Raw genomic sequence first — 19,582 nt, forward strand, 5'->3', positions numbered from 1 at the left:
TAGGTTTGTTTGAGTCTAATCCCCATCCTCTTTCTGATAAAACTCATGGTTGTCTAAACAGATATAATAATTAGAGTGCTAACACTAAATCAAACTTTTACAAATGAATATCCAATTATACTGAGTATCAGTGAAGAGACAAATTATATAAAGTTAAAGAATAAGTAGGGTAAGCCATAAAAACATTAGATCATCTCATTAAAATTTACATTGGAAATATATATATATATATATATATATATATATATATATATACATATATACATACATATATATACATACATATGTAGTATATATTCACACACATAAAATTTTGTGAACTTTGATACTGCTTATTAAGCCAAGGTAGCACACTTGTAATATTAATTATCAGTGTCTGTATTTTCTGTCAAGGAAAATCTAATCCCATGGAAAACTGGTTTGGCAATGAAGCCCATGGAGGTTTATATGGCATCTATATGAACCAAGATGGCCTTCCTGGATGTTCTCTTATACAGGGATTTACTATTTGGACATGCTGGGATTATGGAATTTACTTTCAGGTAAATGTGACTGAAGATGGTGATTATTTTCTTTTACGATTGTTCTTAGCAGTATGTAACATCCAAATTGTTTTGCAGACCACAGAGAGTGTGCGTATCTATAATGTGACTCTGGTTGATAATGGAATGGCTATTTTTTCAATGATTTACATGCCAGCTGCTGTTTCTCACAAAATTTCCAGTAAAACAGTACAGGTTAAGGTAAGAAATGAATAAGGAGAAAGGGAGAGTTATTGAAATAAAATAGTTATTTAATAAAAATAATCTCCTTGACTTCGGTTTAATCCACACCTCTCTGGCTTTGCCATCATGCCCTCTGCCAAAAAACTTTATTCCTACCTCTCCTCTGCCTTCCCTCACCTATTCTTGTTTTTCATTTACTAATCTTTCAACAGTTCTTTAAATTTTCACTCCTACTATAAAGCCTTTCTTGAAACAGCATAGGTGTTTCAAGACAACATCTCCTTCACTTCAAGATCCTACAGTGCCTTGGTTATATTGCTATCACAGAAACATAACATGTCATTATATCATTATATCTCTTCCTTTGAGTATCATTCCAGTTGGGGCAGCAATCAGACCTTTTTCATCTTTGTTTAAAGTATGATCCATTTCTAAAATGTATGGTTGTTGCTTTGCTACTGTAGAATTCAATATTATTGATTATTGGGTTTTAATTTAGGAAGCACTGTTATTAACACTATATTGTTTGACTTTTTAAAAAACAGAGCTCATTAATTGTTGGAAGTAGCCCTGAATTTAATTGTTCTGATGTTCTAACTAATGATGATCCCAATATTGAGCTCACTGCTGCACATCGGAGTTCCAGACCTCCTTCAGGTGAAAACTTGAAATTTCAAAGTTGACGTTCACATAAATGCATATTCACATTCTTTTAACGTTTTTTCTTTCTGTAAAAGGTGGAAGAAGTGGGATTTGTTGGCCTACCTTTGCTTCAGCTCATAACATGTCACCCCGGAAGCCCCATGCAGGGATCATGAGTTACAATGCCATCAGTGGCCTTTTGGATGTCTCAGGCAAGTTTAAACACAGACTTTATGAATCCATACAATTAAGTTCTGTAATGAATATATAAAGTACTGCATAACTAATAATGTTTTATTTTAAGTAAAAACTATTTAAATGAATTTTATATTAATCTCTCAATAATATTAAGAAAAGAAATTAGACAGCAGGGGCAATTTCAAGAATGGTTTCCCAGAAAAATATTTTATGTATTGAAGAATGGCATTTAATTTTTCTTCCAAAACAACATAAAATAACACTGGTAGAGTGATTTAATATCATTTGCAAAAGCCCTTTCAGATAAGTAAGATGATGTATTACTGTCTCCTTTTACAACTGAACTTAAGAATCTTATGAAATTGCCACAATTATTGGCAAAGCTAGAATTAAAATTCTCCTGACACAAAGTCCACTGAAACAGATGGCCTCCTTAGAAATTTAAAATAATTATATATAAATGAATGTGTGAATACATCATTTTCATTTTACCTGTTAAGTATACTGTGCCACACTATTTGTTTCACAAGTCTCTCTTCCATGTTAATTTAACCCAGTGTTTCTTTGAATGAAGTGGTTCATAAATTAGATATATAAGGTTTGACATATTATTCCTCAAAACTTTAGGTCTCAGAAATGTTAAGCATGTGATCATCATTGTTTACTGATTCTTGCACTGAGAATACCCTCAGAGAACATTATATAACATGCTGCATAGATTTTAGTTGAACACATATTGCTTTAAATAAAAAATATATCCTGAAAATATTGTAAATATATAGATAGCATTAAAAATTTCCTTATGAAATGGAGTCTTAAAAGTAAAATTACTGGAAGAAACATAAATAACTGTTCTTCTTTCATAAGCCATTGACTTAAAAGACAGCATATGAAAGATGGTTGACTTAGGCTGGATTTCCTGGAAGCAGAACTTTAGATGAGGATTTTTGTGTTAGCAGTTTATTGAAAGAATGCTCAAGGGAAAGGTACTGAAGAAGGAGAAAGTAAGGGAAGTTGTTCAGCAAGTATGTTGTAAAAGCTGGAATATAGCTTCAATTGATCCCATCAGAGAATTCTGGAATATAAACTGCCAAAAAATTGCCTTACATTTGGGGGATGAGGAGTGGACACTTGTACCTCCATATTAATCTGTGTTTGGATATAGCTGCACCGTGGGAAAGGCTTTAATTTCTTGGGTGATGTTGCTCCTGTTTGGCTAAAGCTAATTCTCTGAAAAAGATGACAGCTCTGAGCAGTTAACAACCAATACTCATAGAGATGGGAGATGGGTTTGCTAGCCTATATCCTTTTCAGTTCACTCCTAGGGCCACTTTCGTCTGCCTGCATTTTTTGTTAAGTTAGTTGTATGAAGTTTGTTCCACCAGTTATTTTAAGTTTATTCTACATGGTCACAATTTCTGGGGAAAGTTTTAAGAAGGATATTATCACACAAAGCTGGTCCTCTGATCATAAATGATACATATCTGTCCTCCATCATCCTTTCTGTATTTCCTTCCCTAGCTAACAATTTTGTTGGTCAAGATAGCTTGCCTGGTAGAATAGCCCTGTTATTAAAAGGTCCCTTATAAAACCATGATTTCTGTACTTGCCTATTTATAGCTAACACTGGGCATATACCCCAGTGGATCATGTAAGTATTCCTTGCCTTCCTTATGTAGTAGTAGGCCTACCTCTCCATAGTGACTAGGGCCAGTTACCTCTCCTAGATGATAAATGCCTTATTTGTCACCAAAGTGACCATATGGCTTCCTGAGGTATCCATAGATTTATGTTTATTGGGACATGTACTATATACCCTGGTGGAAACACTCTCCCTCTGAGCCCTCTGACCTCAAGACGCATATAATCTAAAATTGTAGGATTTGGGGATGTGGATGTAGCTCAATGGTAGAGTGCTTGGCTAGCATGTGAAGTCCTGGGTTCAATCCCTAGCATTGCAATAATAATATTAATAATAATAATAACAATAATCAAAATAAAACTAACTAAATAAATAAAATTGTAGGATTAAAGCCAAATTTCCCAAGTAGATTTCCAGACATAAGGTTATTCCTGCTTCTAGATTTTGGTACCATGTATTCTATTGTTTTGTATATTTATATAATGGCTGTTGGTTTTAAGTTACTAACATATTTTTCCAGGTTGTCATTTCTAAAACTAGTAGCCACAGTTGTACCTCCAAGAGACTATTCTATCAGTCTGTTGGGATAACAGGTTCCAAATGCTGTAGTACTTTACTTGAGCAATTTTCCCATTGTGGTCCCATTGTTGTATGCCCACCATTATATCCATTTTGCCAAAACTGGATTATTAGTCCAGGGTGATGTTGTGGAGAATCCTAGGTAATTTGATCACCTTGTTACGTCTCAGGATGGTAGTACTTACTGAATTTCTATGATCAATAAAGGAAAATTCATACTAGGAATACATATCAATACCAGTCAATATGAATTATTACCCTTTCCAGGGTAGAGTAAATCTGATATAATCAATTTCAATTTAATTAATTAATTGGCTTCATGAGGAATGTACTAAAGACTCAGCTTTGTTTTCTGTGCCGAGAAATTTAGGTCAGACACTAAATGGTAGAAATAACTCTATTGACCTTTCCAAGAAGGAGTCCCATGTTTTGAATCCACACAGAGCCTCTATCTCCACCACCAAGGATACTCAGTTCATGAGTTTATTTGGAAATAACTGGGATAGCTAAGGACAAAGATTGGCTGACATCTACTGAAAAATTATTCTATTCCATTGGTTTCCCAGGAATTCTTCTATATTGAATGATTTCTGTAAGCAGTACATGTACTTTATACCCACTTCTACAGATTAATCCACCTGCTAGAAGTAGAACCAGAAGTGGAAATCCTTATGCAAGTGGTTTATTGAAAGTATGCTTTTAGGAGTGAGAAAATGAGAGAAATAGGATAAGTTATAGGAAAAAACTAAGCAAGTATATATCCTCAACTGGAGTCCAACTTCTATCTGATATTTCAGAGAGCTGTGGCACACAAATTACACTCTATATTTTTCCTAAGTGTCTTCCATATCTCCTACCAGTCAGTCATAGTTATCCCTGTATTAATGGTGGCGAGGAGTACATAATCTCTGAGGTGAGAGACTCTCAAGTGACCAAGGAAATTCTTTAGAGAAGACAGTTATATGTGTTTTTTAGCCAACACTTACAAGAAGAGCTAGGGATTGGATGCACTGCCCCAGTAAAAGAGATCTAGGCAAAATACAAACAGCATCTTTTACTGTGGCATTTGATTAATACTCATCTATAGATTCATATTCATATATAATATCTCTTCTTAAGAGAAAATATAATTAAGAAGGGTAGTATATTACAATACCTACTTTATGAACTTTAGAGGCCACGTTTTGCTTTTATGTATTTTGAGTTACTGGATTTTTAAGGACAATGGAGATTGAGTTTTTGGATTCAATCATTTTTCTTTTTTTTTCCACATAAAATATGCAAAGAAGCCAAGAGTGAAATAGTGTTTCAGTTAGGCTTTGCTGCATAACAAACCACCCCCACAACTCAGAAGCTTTTAAGATCCATTTATTAGCTCATGGTCTGTGGACTGGAAATTTGAGCCTTGTTCAGCCACGTAGTTAGTTGTTCTGCTGTTTTTAACTGGGCTTTCTATAAGACTGCCATCCAGTTACAGGATGGCTATGGCCTGCTTAGTCAGGGATAGTCTTACTTTCATGTGTAGTGGTTGGTGCTTACTCTCAGCAATACTGTCTACTCACTGGGGTGATGGGAGTATGTTATGTTTTGGATGTGAGGTATCTCCCAAAAGCTCCTGTATTAATGACGGAATGTTCAGAGTTGAAACAATTGCATTATGAGAGTTTTAGTCCATCCTATTTTGAATGAACTGAGTGGTAAATATTGGCAAGAGGGGCATAGCTGAAGGAAGTGGGTCACTGGAGCATGCCCTGGAAGAGTTCATCTTCCTTGTAATCCCTTCCTCTCTCTCTTCTTCCTGGCTGCCATGAAAGGAGCAGTACTCTTCCACCACCATGCCCTTCCACCATGATTTTCTGACTCACCTTGGGTCAAGAGCAATGGAGTTGGCCCAACATGGACTACAGCTCTTAAACCATGAGTCAAAATAACTCCTCTAAGCTGTTCATTTCAGGTATTTTGTTCATAGTGATGCAAAGTCAACTAATACAGAATGTTTGTACTTACTCATATGTTTAAAATATTCCCAGGAGCATCAAGAGAGAGCCAGCCCTAATACCCAAGTACTCTCCAGGTTTCTGTCAATTACTCTTGTCCCATTGGCCAAACTAAGTCACAGAGCCAAGTTGAGAGAATATGTGGGAGATGATTATCCAGTAGTATATATATATAGGGCAGCAATACTTTACCATAAATAATGGTAACTTTTTTGTTTTTTTACCATATCAGGGAAGAGCTCCCTGTACAAAAAAGTGGCAAAGGATGTGTCAGATGAAATGTTCATGAAATGAATCTGTTTTACTGCTTTCTCCAGAGAAAATAATTACTTTTGTATTATTTATGTTTTAGATTCAACATTCATTGGATTTAAGAATGTTTGTTCAGGGGAAACTAATGTGATATTCATTACTAATCCTTTAAATGAGGATTTACAACATCCAATCCATGTGAAGAATATTCAACTGGTTGATACTATTGAACAATCCAAAATATTTATACATAGGCCTGACATAAGGTAAAATACTAGAAAACTCAGTTTTTTCTTTCCTATCTTTATAATTTTCCATTCTCCCTCTATTCTGTTAAAGAGCTGAGAAAATTGTATATTAAAATAACTAACTTCTACAAAACTTTAATCAGAATTTTAAAAATTCAGAATTTAATAATCTAAATCTAAGGGCTGGAGTTGTGGCTCAGTGGTACAGTGCTTGCCTGGTACGCGTGATACCCTGGGTTCGATCCTCAGCACTGCATATAAATAAATAAATAAAATAAAAGATCCATTGACAACTAAAAAAAATTTTTTTAAATCATCTAAATCTAAGTTTCCCCAGTTGCAAAGAAGCCAATATATATTAAAACTGGGCTTTAATATATATTTTCACTTTTATTTCTATGTATTATCAATAACATCAGCATTGCTGGGCATGGTACTACATTCTGTCATCTCAGCTACTAGAGACTGAGGCAGGGGGATCACAAGTTCCAGGAAAGTCTGGGAAATGTAGAGATCCTGTCTCAAATTTTAAATTTTTAAAAAAATGTTGGGGGTGTAGCTCAGTGGTAGAGTGGCTTGCCTAGCATATTCAAGGTCTGGGCTTAATCCCTAGCACTACAAACAACAAAGATGGAAGGTCATTAAATATAAAAGATGAGACAGGGTCTGAAATGTATTTTACTTTGATACCTCTCTGTTAATAGTTATTAAAGGATAAGATGTATCTCATTTCCTCTCTTTTTGTTATTTATTTATTTATTTTTGCTACCTGTTGTTTTCCAAATATCCTATCACAGGCACTCCAAAATGTGCTTGGAAATTAAATATCAGTCTTTCTAATCACTGTGATTATAAATACACAGAAACTTGAAACAGTGGTTTTTCTGCTTATAAAATCAGTTGATATCAGAATATTTATAGAAGCTGGTCACTTAGATTCTATGACATAGAAGAACAAAACCAATACTGCTGTTTTTTACAGTTAGTATAGACCAGGAATTTAGATGTAAACAATATTGGAAGAAAGAAAAATTCTATCAGAAATCTTTGGCCATTTTCAGTTTAGGGGAGAAAAAAATGAATAATTCTCTGTAATTAAGTAGACATTACTCAAAAATGCAATATTTCATAAGTAATTTGACTTCATCTGATTCTACATTGATGATAGCCCAACACTTACCAATTTAATAATTGTTGAACTACAGTGTTTTTTGGATCAATAGAGCCCTTCTTCCTCACTAGATAGTTTCTATTTAGTTGACATTGAATCTTTCAGATTTAATTTATAATTTTAATATTCATATCATTAAGAAAATATTATGCTTTTAATATTATATTTTAATATAACAAATCCTTTGAGATCCACACTTCTAGTGGATGCTGTTGGTGCTCTCTCAGATCTTCTTTATTAAGTAATGCTTTAAACATTGGTTCATAACAGCCCATGATTGCCTGCTTTTTTCAGAATTTTGATTTTATCCAAAGCCACATTGCAGTATCAATCGGTTCAGGAATATAAGGCTGGCTCTGTGTCTTAAAGTAATAACTTCAAATTACTATAATGCATTTCAAGTTGCAGAGGTTTCCATGGAATCAGAATGAAACTAACCTAAAGACCACAGTCATCTTTATTTTTCTCCAGGTGGCCTCTCTCCCTCCTTTTGAGAGTGCTGTTTCCATAACTCACACAAAAATCCACCTTTCAGGCTCTGTTTCTGTGAATCTTAACTAAGCTCACAGCCTTGGAATAAAAGTGTGCCACCAAGCAGTCTACTCACAAATTCTCTTCCAAAAGCACATTGCATGTACCTGAATACGAAGACTACACGAATAACAGAAATGTAAAATTCTTCTTACAGACTAGAATATCACAGTAAGGGACAATTTACAGCTCATGTTCCTTTTACAACAACTGAAAAGGAGAGATATGCTAGATACAATCTAATAAGATCTAAGCTTTCCACTCCTATAGCACAATTGCTATAACTCTGATATGAAATATATTTCTTTACAGTCTGTATCATGGTATTCTCTGTATACTGTATATAATTTGAATATTCGATATATTGCACTTTGGCATCTATTTTATTATTATGGCAGGGAACAATCAACACTCCAGGTAACTCAAGGTGAAGTTAATGTATCATATATGATTGAAATGCATGACACATTTATAATGCTTCATTTCTTATAGTAATCTACAGAATAGTCACCAATATGTAGCATAAAAATCATAACCTAAGTGTATCTGTCTATGATAGACAAAGGTCTATGAGATTATGCAATGATCTGTAATAGGTGAAAAGCTTACGAGTTCAGAATAGGAAGAGGCTGAATTTTCACAAAATATTTAGATTATAAAGCAATACTTTATAATTTTCAAAGGCAAAAAGGGAGGGAAAAATAATAAAGACTTCCTGGCTCAGATAGGGATTTCAGATGTCTTGTACAACAGACTAACCATTCACCTGCTATATAGGGCAAAGTTAGTATATTATGAACCATGCACAAAATGAAATCTATCATTCAACAATTATGGAATAGCACATTGGAATTCTAATTTTATATCCCACAGGTACAACTTGTCATTTTGAAATATTAATGAATTCATGGTAATGAAACAAATCAGTACAATGGAAAAGCAGACCTCATTACAATGCTAATTGTATATGCTACTTGGTACCACTTTAAATCCTTTTGAAGCAGGATTTGATCAATCAATATTTTTAAACCTTCTTGTCAACTACTCAAATATATTCATCTTGCTTTTTTAGCACAATGAACTAAATCATTCATTTTTTTCCTTTTTTTCCTAGTAAAGTGAATCCATCTGATTGTGTAGACATGGTTTGTGATGCCAAAAGGAAATCTTTTCTTAAAGATTTAGATGGCTCCTTTCTAGGGAATTCTGGTTCAGTGATACCTCAAGCAGAATATGAGTGGAATGGAAATAGTCAACTAGGAATTGGAGACTACAGAATTCCTAAGGTGATGCTCACATTCTTGAATGGAAGTAGAATTCCTGTCACTGAGAAAGCACCTTATAAAGGTTTGTTGGAACTTATATTGTTAGACTTAAGTTCATGAAATGAAACACATTTTTTTATAATGTGCTATTTTTATAATGGGCTATTCCAAAGCTTGATTTAAAATTAACCAATAATGTATAGGCTCTACTTTTTTTGCTAATCTCATATCAAAAATAAGGTATGTGAATATTTTGCAAAAAGGTTACTTCTAAAATGCATTTATGTATGTTTCTAGGAATTATTAGAGATTCTACCTGTAAATACATTCCAGAATGGCAGAGCTATCAGTGCTTTGGTATGGAATATGCAATGATGGTTATTGAAAGCTTGGATACTGACACAGAAACACGAAGACTTTCACCAGTGGCCATCATGAGCAGTGGTTATGTTGATCTCATTAATGGTAGGTGAATAGTGTAAGTGAACTAGTTACTCAATGTATTGTATGAGACTTCACTCTTTAGCAGTTCCCAACCAGGAAGGCCACAGCAGCTATTTTATTTTATTTTAATTTTTTGGATGCTGGGGTTTGAACTCAGGGGTCTTAACCACTGAAGTACATCCCTAGCACCCGCCCCCCTTTAAATTTTGAGACAGCATCTTGCTAAATTGCTGAAGCTGGCTTTGAACTTGCAATCCTCCTGCCTCAGCCCCCTGAGCACTGGGATTACTGGTGTGTGCCACCATGCCCAGCTAAAGATGACTATTTAAAATTAACCACTTGAAGAAGAAGTGTTAATTTAATACTTTTATTAATGAGATAATATAGATGTTTTAAAGAAAAAAATGGCTTAAATATCTCAAAAAATACATTTTGCCACACTTAAATTTAAAAATATATAATGTGTTATTTAGACTACTTAAGAGCCTAATCATATTTCACTCCCATGAATCTTGTGAAGACAGTTTTTTTGTATCCAATGTATTTTTTTCATATTTGATTTCTTTGACTTTTGAGATCAATTCATAAAGGTTTAGAGTCCAGGTTCCTTTCACTGTGCTCTTATATGACCCTAGTATACAGAGGGTAAATAATGATCTCTGTAAGATGCAGATCTATTTAGGAGACCAAGTCTTTTTTGAATAAATAAGATGAAATTCTAAAAGGAACTGAAAATATATGTATGGGTTTATTGTATATCACTGAAATTACACTGGGATCAAAGATTAGTTAGTAAGCAGGCTCAGAACTGAAGGGACACATAACTGGGTCAGACAGATTTCTGTGCCCTGGTAGTGACCTAAAAAAGCATCAAAGTATTCTAGAATCTGGATACTGAGGCAGGAAGATTACAATTTCAAGGCCAGATTCAGCAACTTAACGAGGTGCTGTCTCAAAAATAAAATGAAGCCTGGGGATGTAGCTCAGTGGTAGTAAAGTTCCCCTTGGGTTTAAGCCCTAATACCCCCCAAATTAGAATTCAGCAAAATAGCTAATACTTCACAGAAATATGCATTAAACTTTTTAAAAAGAATAGAATTAAATAAATTAGGGCTATTCCAAAGCTTCATGATTTTAATACTCCCCTTACTTGTCCCGCCTGAACATACAATCCATTTGGTCTCTATGGCCAACAGTCAAGTCAATTTCAAATGCCAATTTTCAGAGTTTACAAAGCAGAGATTTGGGGAACAGTTGAGGATCAGTCGGTGAATAATAGAGGAATGGAAAAGATGTTTTCAAGTTGTTCTGTTTTATGCAGTGGAGAAACATTTCATCAGATTTTTACATTTCCATCTTCTGACAGGGAATATAAGTTTTCATTAGTGACATGACATTTCTCTTTGAAAAAAATTTTAACTTTAACTAGTGACTGTCAATTTAAAGGAGTCTTAAGCAAATGATAATAGCATGAAAACTCATAAAAGTGTTACAAACAGAATCACTGAAGCTTTGGCTGCCCAAGTGGGGAAAAAAATTCCCCAAGGTAAAATTACTAAATACCATCAAAGTTTCCTTTCAAATATTAATACTCTATTTTTAAAACATGACTTTTTGTCACTCTAAACTTTTTGTTTTATATACTGACATTGCTTCTTTATGTTTATTTTCAAAACACACAAAGAAGTTATATTCAAACTAGGGTTTATATTTTGTATGCTAAAAGAAAGGTTATGCTATACTTGAGCTTTACAAGTTTATATTGATTTAAAATTTGATTGAAGTTTAGTCATAAATATTGATAATGCTTCCAAGCAAGCTAGAAAATTCAGTAGACATAATGAATAAATACATCAAGAAAATTCATCATTCCATACTTCACTGTGTTTTCACTGAAACCAAATAGAGAAGTTTGCTCTGAAAATCAAGTTATACATGTTCTGAAAATGCCTGGAGTCAGGTTTAAAAAAAGCATCCTAGGTTTTTAGAGGATTTGATGGAGTATTATTTAAAGATGGCTTCAGTTCATCAATCATGTTGATCCCCCAATAGTAGCTGCAGTGATTGTCTTTAACAAATTAATGAAAACTAAAATGTAGGAAAATTAAAGACTAGATCAAAACAAACTTGTTCGGTGAATTTACAAACTAACTAATGAATAAGAAAGTGAAAGAACAAATTAAGCTGGGCATGGTGGTGCAAGCCTGTAATCTCAGTGGCTAAGATAGCTGAGGCAAGAGGATCTCAAGTCCAAAGCCAATCTTAGCAATTTAGTGAGGCCCTAAACTACTTAGGAAGACCCTATTTTAAAATTCAAAATTAAAAAAGGGCTGTGGGTGTGGCTCAGTGGGTAAGTGCCTCCAGGATTCATTCACTAGTACAGAAAGAAAGAACACATTATTGAATCAATGGTTCAGGTATTCAAATGTTCATGTTTTCTGAGTACAGCCCTTATTTCTAACAAAATGACTTTTTTACATCATATATCCTAGCACAGAGCCTGAGAAAAGTGGTTTTGATGTACATTAATTTTTATGTCAAAATTCATGTTCGCTTGCTAATCACACACATTATAGGTATGTAATAAATATGTACAGATACCAAATATGCCTCCTCCAAATATTCAATGGATTTTGGATTTTACCCAAACTCACACTTGATAGGGGAGAGAAAGAATCAAACATTTTTCTTCTTCACTGTGTGAGACTTGAAAATGATTGTTAAATGAGAGATACATATAAATCTACTATATCCCCCAGTGACATTCCAGTATAAATCTTCATCAACACATTAATTTACCCCTCTAACCTTAGGCATTGTAAAAATAGGGTAATAGGAAAGTTCCTTCCTTGTCCTCCTTTTTTATTCAAAGTTTGGGATGGCTAGATTGATGGTGGATGGATATGGGTAAAAATGCTGAACTTATATTTGAAATTAACCACCGCAATTTATTTAAAATACAGCTATTTTTACTATTTTATGCTAGTAATATTCATAAATAGGAACATGACATCTCATTTTGCATGGACTTAGGCCCCCAGGATCATGGCTGGTGTGCTGGATACACATGTCAGAGAAGACTGTCCCTGTTTCACAGCATTGTGGCTCTAAACAAATCTTATGAAGTCTACTTCACTGGTACCAGTCCTCAGAATCTTCGATTGATGTTACTTAATGTTGACCAAAATAAGGTAAGATAGGAAAGAAATAATGTCTTTAATAAAATAATATTATCTGCAAATATTTTTATCTGCTAAGGATTTTATCTCTCTCTTTAAATGAGATTGATGAATACTGTCAGTCTTAAAGATCATTTTTGAAGAACCATTAGTTTACTACTAAAAATATTATTAGCTCACAGTTTTCCTCAGCCTGAAAATATATACAGATACCAAATATGCCTCCTCCAAATATTCAGTGGATTTGGTGCTTCATATATGAGGCATGACAGTGATGCCTATGATGTATGATTAGCAAGCAAACTTGAATTTTGACATAAAAATAGTGTACATCCCAAATGAACACTTGGAATATTATATATTTACTCTTTCATTGCTGTGTGTGTGTGTGTGTGTATTTGAAAGAGAAAGAGAAATATCTTTGGAATTTACTTTAGAGATTGTAGCATATTACTCTAAATATTTTGTTGAATCTTTGTTGTTGTGACCAAATTACCTGACAAGAACAACTTAAAGGAAGAAAAATTTATATTGGGCTCAATTTCAGAGGTTCAGTTCCTAGTTAGCTGACTCGGTCCTGAGGTGAGGCAGAATATTATGGTGGAAAAGAATGATGCTCAGCTCATCAGAGCCAGAAAGCAGAGAAAGAATGGCGAACTAGGAACAAAATATAATTCTCAAGAGCATGCCCCCCAGTGACCCACTTCCTCTAGCCATGTTTCACTTGCATATAGTTACCTCCCAGTAATACATTCGTATTATTAACCTATCAAATGGATTAATCCATTGATTAGGTTACAACTCTCATAATCTATCATTTCACCTCTGAACATTCATGTTTTCTAACATGAGCTTTTGGGGGACACATAATATCCAAACCATAAAAGATATCTTTGATAATGTCAAATATTTGCTATAAAATGAATTCAGCTGGGATATTAAATTTATACACACTATGTCAGCGAGAAAAATAGTATGAGTTTGAACGGTAGTCCTATAATTTAGATTTTCTTTTCTAAGAGTATGAGACTTCAAAATCCCAGAGTGTTAGGAACAGGAAGATATGATGCAAAAAAAAAGGTGAATTCAGGAGTGGAGGAACAGAGACATATCTGCTTCTTCTCAGGTGATAGAAATTTCCATCCTTTCCAGTTGCTTAAGTCAAAGTTTGGGAACCACTCTTTTTTTTTTTTTTTTTTTGTGGTGCTGGGGATTGAACCCAGGTCCTTGTTCAAGCACTCTACCAACTGAGCTATATCCCCAGCCCTGGGAACTACTCTTGACCCCTCTAATCTTTCATTTCTCATCCAATCCATCTGTGAATTCTGCTTAGTCTCCTTTCAAAATATCCACAATTTGATCACTTCTCACCACCTCTACTGCTGCCATCCAGTGGAGTCAACATTATCCTTTCCTTGTATTAAAGCAGGGAACTTGTCTTCCTCCTTTTGTCTTTGCCTGTCTATGGTCTATTCTCACTTTAATAGACAGAAAGATACCTGCAAACCATCAGATCTTTTCTCTGGCCAAACACAAATCAGCTCTCTCCTCTGCCCCAAAGCCTGCAATGATTTCCCCACTATTCTCTCACTGTACAACAGTCAGAGTCTTCACAAAAATCTTCAGGATCCTATGTGAATTTCCCCATCCCTTAGTTCCCTGGCTGCTTCTTCTAATCCTCCAGCCACACTGAGCTTATTGCTGTTTCTCAGTATACCATACATGCTACCACCTGGAAGTATGTTTCAGGTGTTTCATCTGCCTGGAACATTATAACCTAGATGGCTAAATTCCCCCTCTCCTCAATTACCATTTTCTCAACAGATCTATCCTGATCACCTCCCACCATTTGGGTCTTCCAATTCTCCTACCATGATTTACCTTTTCTTTTTTCTATAGCACTTAGCACCTTTTAATATGCTTCAGACTTCACTATTAATGTTTCTGTTATCTATTCTCCCTGACCTCATTAGGATGTAAGCTCAAAGAAGGCAGTGATTTTTTTGCTACAGCTACACTCATACCAGGCTGAGATAGGAACATGACTTTTGATTTTTTTTAATTAAGAGAATATTTTAATTTTAAAATTAAAAATGGCAATGACAAAGTAATGTGACCATTAATATTCTCTGCCACTCAAGATAATATCAAATAAGATTCCCAAAGATTCCCAATTAATTTTTCCTTGATGTTGCAAAAGCTAGTCTTTTTACTTTGTAGTCATGTTTGATAGCACAAAATGGAGAGAATACAAACACTAAAATTGAACAACAAAATCTTGTGATAGATTTTTTAAGTCTTACTAACAAACTTTTATCAACAATAAACATTTCTTTCAACATTAAGTATTCAATTTTGTGTGACTCCATAATACAGAGCATGGTTACGTGTTCCCTTTCTCTGCCCTTGGAATTGAAAGCCTGAATTGGACTTTGTTGTCTTTTTAAGGAACCCTTCCTTTAACTCAGTGATACTCTTCTAATAATTTCTTTCCTATATATTAAAATATTCTACAGAGAGTCGTCAATTAAGAGTTAGGTTATAACATATGAATGAATAGCTGAACGTAAGCCTGTTTTTAAAATTTAGTTGAATATTTGCCCTAAATCCACAAAACCTAGTTTTAATATTTTACAGACTGTATATATAGTTGAAGGACATTTTTAAGTGCTAAATTCTAATATGCTGTTTCATTAATCTTTTAAAACACAAACATGTTTATTTTTAACAGGCTATTCTAGTAGGAATTTTTTATTCCACACTTCAGCGTTTGGATGTGTATGTGAACAATTCATTGGTTTGTCCCAAAAATACAGTATGGAACACCCAGCAAAAATACTGCAAACTTAATAAGCATCTGCACACAGGTATTTTCTCAGAAAAGTGCAGTACACATGATTGTTTGTGTTACTAATAAAATTCTTTGCAATGTTTTATTATTAACATTTTTAATTCCTTAGCTATTGATGAATACAGGAGAAAATAAGTTTTTGGCTGCGGTCCACCAGACACTAAGACATGTTCATGTATGTCGTGTCCTAAAAGATTACTCCTGATGGAACTCATCGATCTACACATAAAAATAAAAGGCTTTTTTTTTTTAAATGATGGGCTGCCTTTGCTCCCTGAAGTTTTCATTTGACATACATTAAGTTTAATTATTCCTATATCCAAAGAAATTTTGCTCAGAAAATTAGTACTTTATTTCTTATTTACTTCTATTTCATGGAGGTCAGAACCTAAGTTAGTTGGTAGTCAGCAGGCGTATTGCCAAGAAAGCTAGTATAACACTATCTTAACACTAGGAAGTAAATATGATAAAGTAAATGTGGCTTAAATGAAATACATGTAGAGGATACACTTACTCACTTAGCAATTCTTATAAAATCACAATTCATTCTCTGCTTGTTTAAGTCTTTTTATGTGAAACAAGATTATTTTAATGACATTAGCATCAGATATACCATTCTGTGTGTTACTGATCATCATTTTTAGATGTGATCCATAATCGTGGCTCACCATTACATGAATGCATGCTGTAGACCATAATATAAGCTCAATTTGGGAGTATTATGAGTGACCTGTACTCGTTGCCATTTATAAAACAAGTCTATTTTGACTAATAAAACAAATAGCTGATGTTTCCACAGACATTCCTACATGTCAGAAAGTCCTTACCTTCATGATCTTATCTAAACCCTTCAAAGGCCCCTTTCCAAATATCAGCATATTGGGGATTAGGGCTTCCAGGTATGAACTTGGTAGGGGCATATATTTCATAGCAGTCTCAACTCTGGTGCAAACAGGGCAAGAACAGAGTCAAGTTCTAGAACTCATTAACTTAACCATTGTGCTATCTTACTTCTTGAAAACCTAAGAGAATCAGTTTTATCCCTTTTCACATATACATATTTATAACTTAATTTTCACAAATTTTTAACACACATGGTACCAAGCACCCTGTCATTCAAAGTTAGGAAAAGAAAAACTCTCAATAGGCAGAATTTAATATATGGAATTGTTTTTTAAGTGCCAAAGGGCAGAAAACAACATTATTACTGCCTTAATATTGATAAATGTATGTATAGGTTGTTATTTTTATGAAAACAACAACAACAAAAAGTTTTGATTTTTTTTCCTGTACTGGCCATTTGGTCATTAAATCCAGGGTCTCAGTCTCACATTTACTAGCCAAGTGCTCTATGACTGAGCTACATCCTCAGCCCAATAGCATTGCTTTTAAGTGAATTTTTGCTTTGGCATTTTGAATGCAAATATACTGTATCTGTATTATTAATACTGATATATTTTTCAGCTTATCCAAAATGTTATATATGTGTCTCTGCTTCCTTTATTAATTGTGATAATTTCATGGATAAGAAATTTCATGTGATAAGAAAGTTACCTAGGATAAGTGGTGTATGCACCTTTAACAGTAGCTTGAGAGAATGTTCAACTTATAATATAATGTTCAATTTATAATACAAAGCAATTTCCTCAGATTCACACAATATTTATGTCAAACAGCATCCAGAGTTTATACTAGGTATTGAGGAAATATATAGTATAATGAAATGACTTCTTAATGCTATAATCTGTTACATTCATATGAAATATTTTCTTCTTCCCTAAGATTTTACTTTCCTTTTCCTAGTAGGCCTCCCTATGAAATGTGGTAAGAAGTTACATGTCTTATTATATTAAATTACTATTATACTATTCATCCTTTGGCTCAATATATGTTAGTGAATTTATTATTTCTTAAACATTATTGATAGTCTGCTATAAAATTATATATATACTCATTTATATATAATAAGCTCAATCAATTTTCTAAAGTTCAATTCCCTAGAATTTTTCATTAGCCATGGATATTTCAGCTAACATGTAAACCTGTTCCATTGGCTTAAGATTCTTCTGAGATGTTTTAGTATATGCTTCATTTTTATTAGATTCTTTTGTACTCCATAAAAATAGAAACACTGAATTATAAATGCTCTTTTAAGAATTGCTTTATGGCACTCCATAAACTAGATGGCTCTTAAATTTATATTTTTGAATTACCAAATGCCTCAGTCAAGGCTTTAAAATTCTGACTATATAAAGAGAATTACAAGTATAGGATTATAAGCTTCTGTGTTCTAGAAACTAGATTCGAATCTAGTTCTAGAAACTAGATTCGTTTCTCATTTATGCTGTGTTTATAGCTAATTGGTTTTTAAAATACATTAAATATATAATGAGTATTAATGGTATTATTTAAATAATTGTCTTTAATTTTGCATGTCAGTACTATAAATGTTTTTAAGTCTTCAGTATGCTTTTTTAATGAAAGTGATAATATTGAACTTTTTTGGAATTTTCTGAATTAAACAAATACTAAGTATGACTGGCAATTGTGATGATGTAAATATATTTAACTGTGTTGTTTTGATCTTTTTCCATCATAGAGCAATTCCTTCCTCACTTGGACTCCACTGTCCTGGGTGAAAACTACTTTGATAGGACTTACCAAATGCTTTACCTTTTGGTTAAAGGAAATGTACCTGTTGAAATCTACACTGCCACAGTCATATTTGTTTCTTTCCAACTACCTGCTATAACAGAAGATGACTTTTACAGTTCACATAATCTGGTTAGAAATCTTGTCTTGTTCCTAAAAATACCAAGTGACAAAATCCGTGTCAGCAAAATATTAAGAGGGGAGAATATGCGGAGGAAGAGATCCACGGGAGGCACAATTGAATTGGAGATTGGCGATCCTCCCACTCAGTTCCTAAGCAATGACACCACAGGTATGAATAGTAGACTCTGAAATAGAGAATGTAATTACCGAGTTCTCTGCCATAAATAATTCTAGCAGGGCCTAGTGAGCCAGGCCTCAGGAAATCCCACTAGCCCCATACCTGAAAATTCTAGAGAAGCCTAGAAACACTTCCCTTCTTTATTCCTGTAATACCAACCAAATTTGAAATTGTGAAGGAATTTCAGACTTTGTTTTGTTATTGTAGTAACTAACAAATTAAAAAAAAGGATTCGACCAATATAATAGATCTGGGAAGATTTGCCAAAGAAAGTGACCTCATGGCTGAGAGATTAGTGATGCAGAATCTGTCAAGGAAACCCTCCTGGTTGGAAGAGCATAGGAAGCTATAGGCATGTGTTGCAAAGAGATTTTCCATGTTGTTTTCTGCCTAGAGTCATAGCTGACTTTCCTCCCTTAGCCTTGTACTTTCTTGGACTTACAGGCTCAGTGCTTTGGAGTCAACATGATTTTGACTATAAATTTAGTATAGGAGTTGTAGTGGTTCATGGTACACATGTAGGTTACTCATCTACTCTTAGAACTCGTTGGTAAGCTCTTGCACATAGTGAGGTCCAAAGTTTACCACACTAATCACAAGATGTCCAAAAAAATTGTTGATTTTTTTTCTATATGTCACCTAAATTTTCTCACACACAATTCCTCCCAATCCATCTCTTTATTTTTTTATTTTTTTTTTAAATTTTTTATTGTGGGTTGTTCAAAACATTACAAATTTCTTGACATATCATATTCCACACTTTGATTCAAGTGGGTTATGAACTCCCACCTTCACCCCATACACAGATTGCAGAATCACATCAGTTACACATCCATTGATTTACATATTGCCATACTAGTGTCTGTTGTGCTCCGTCCGCTGCCTTTCCCATCCTCCACCCTCCC

The 19,582-nt window shown here is 33.9% G+C and overlaps 1 protein-coding gene across 1 annotated transcript in view; it reads left to right on the forward strand.

Annotated features, from left to right (window-relative positions):
• Window positions 1-19,582, forward strand: part of Pkhd1l1 (PKHD1 like 1) — a 146,811-nt gene that overhangs the window by 111,194 nt on the left and 16,035 nt on the right. Inside the window, exons 64-73 of the mRNA XM_048802021.1 lie at window positions 394-542; window positions 621-743; window positions 1,271-1,382; window positions 1,463-1,579; window positions 6,136-6,301; window positions 9,100-9,332; window positions 9,548-9,715; window positions 12,728-12,885; window positions 15,605-15,740; window positions 18,324-18,668. Coding sequence (XP_048657978.1) covers window positions 394-542; window positions 621-743; window positions 1,271-1,382; window positions 1,463-1,579; window positions 6,136-6,301; window positions 9,100-9,332; window positions 9,548-9,715; window positions 12,728-12,885; window positions 15,605-15,740; window positions 18,324-18,668 — 1,707 coding nt within the window. The remainder of the gene's footprint in view (window positions 1-393; window positions 543-620; window positions 744-1,270; window positions 1,383-1,462; window positions 1,580-6,135; window positions 6,302-9,099; window positions 9,333-9,547; window positions 9,716-12,727; window positions 12,886-15,604; window positions 15,741-18,323; window positions 18,669-19,582) is intronic.

This window comes from Marmota marmota, unplaced genomic scaffold, assembly GCF_001458135.2.
Source record: "Marmota marmota marmota unplaced genomic scaffold, marMar, whole genome shotgun sequence".
In the NCBI taxonomy this organism is placed as follows: domain Eukaryota; kingdom Metazoa; phylum Chordata; class Mammalia; order Rodentia; family Sciuridae; genus Marmota; species Marmota marmota.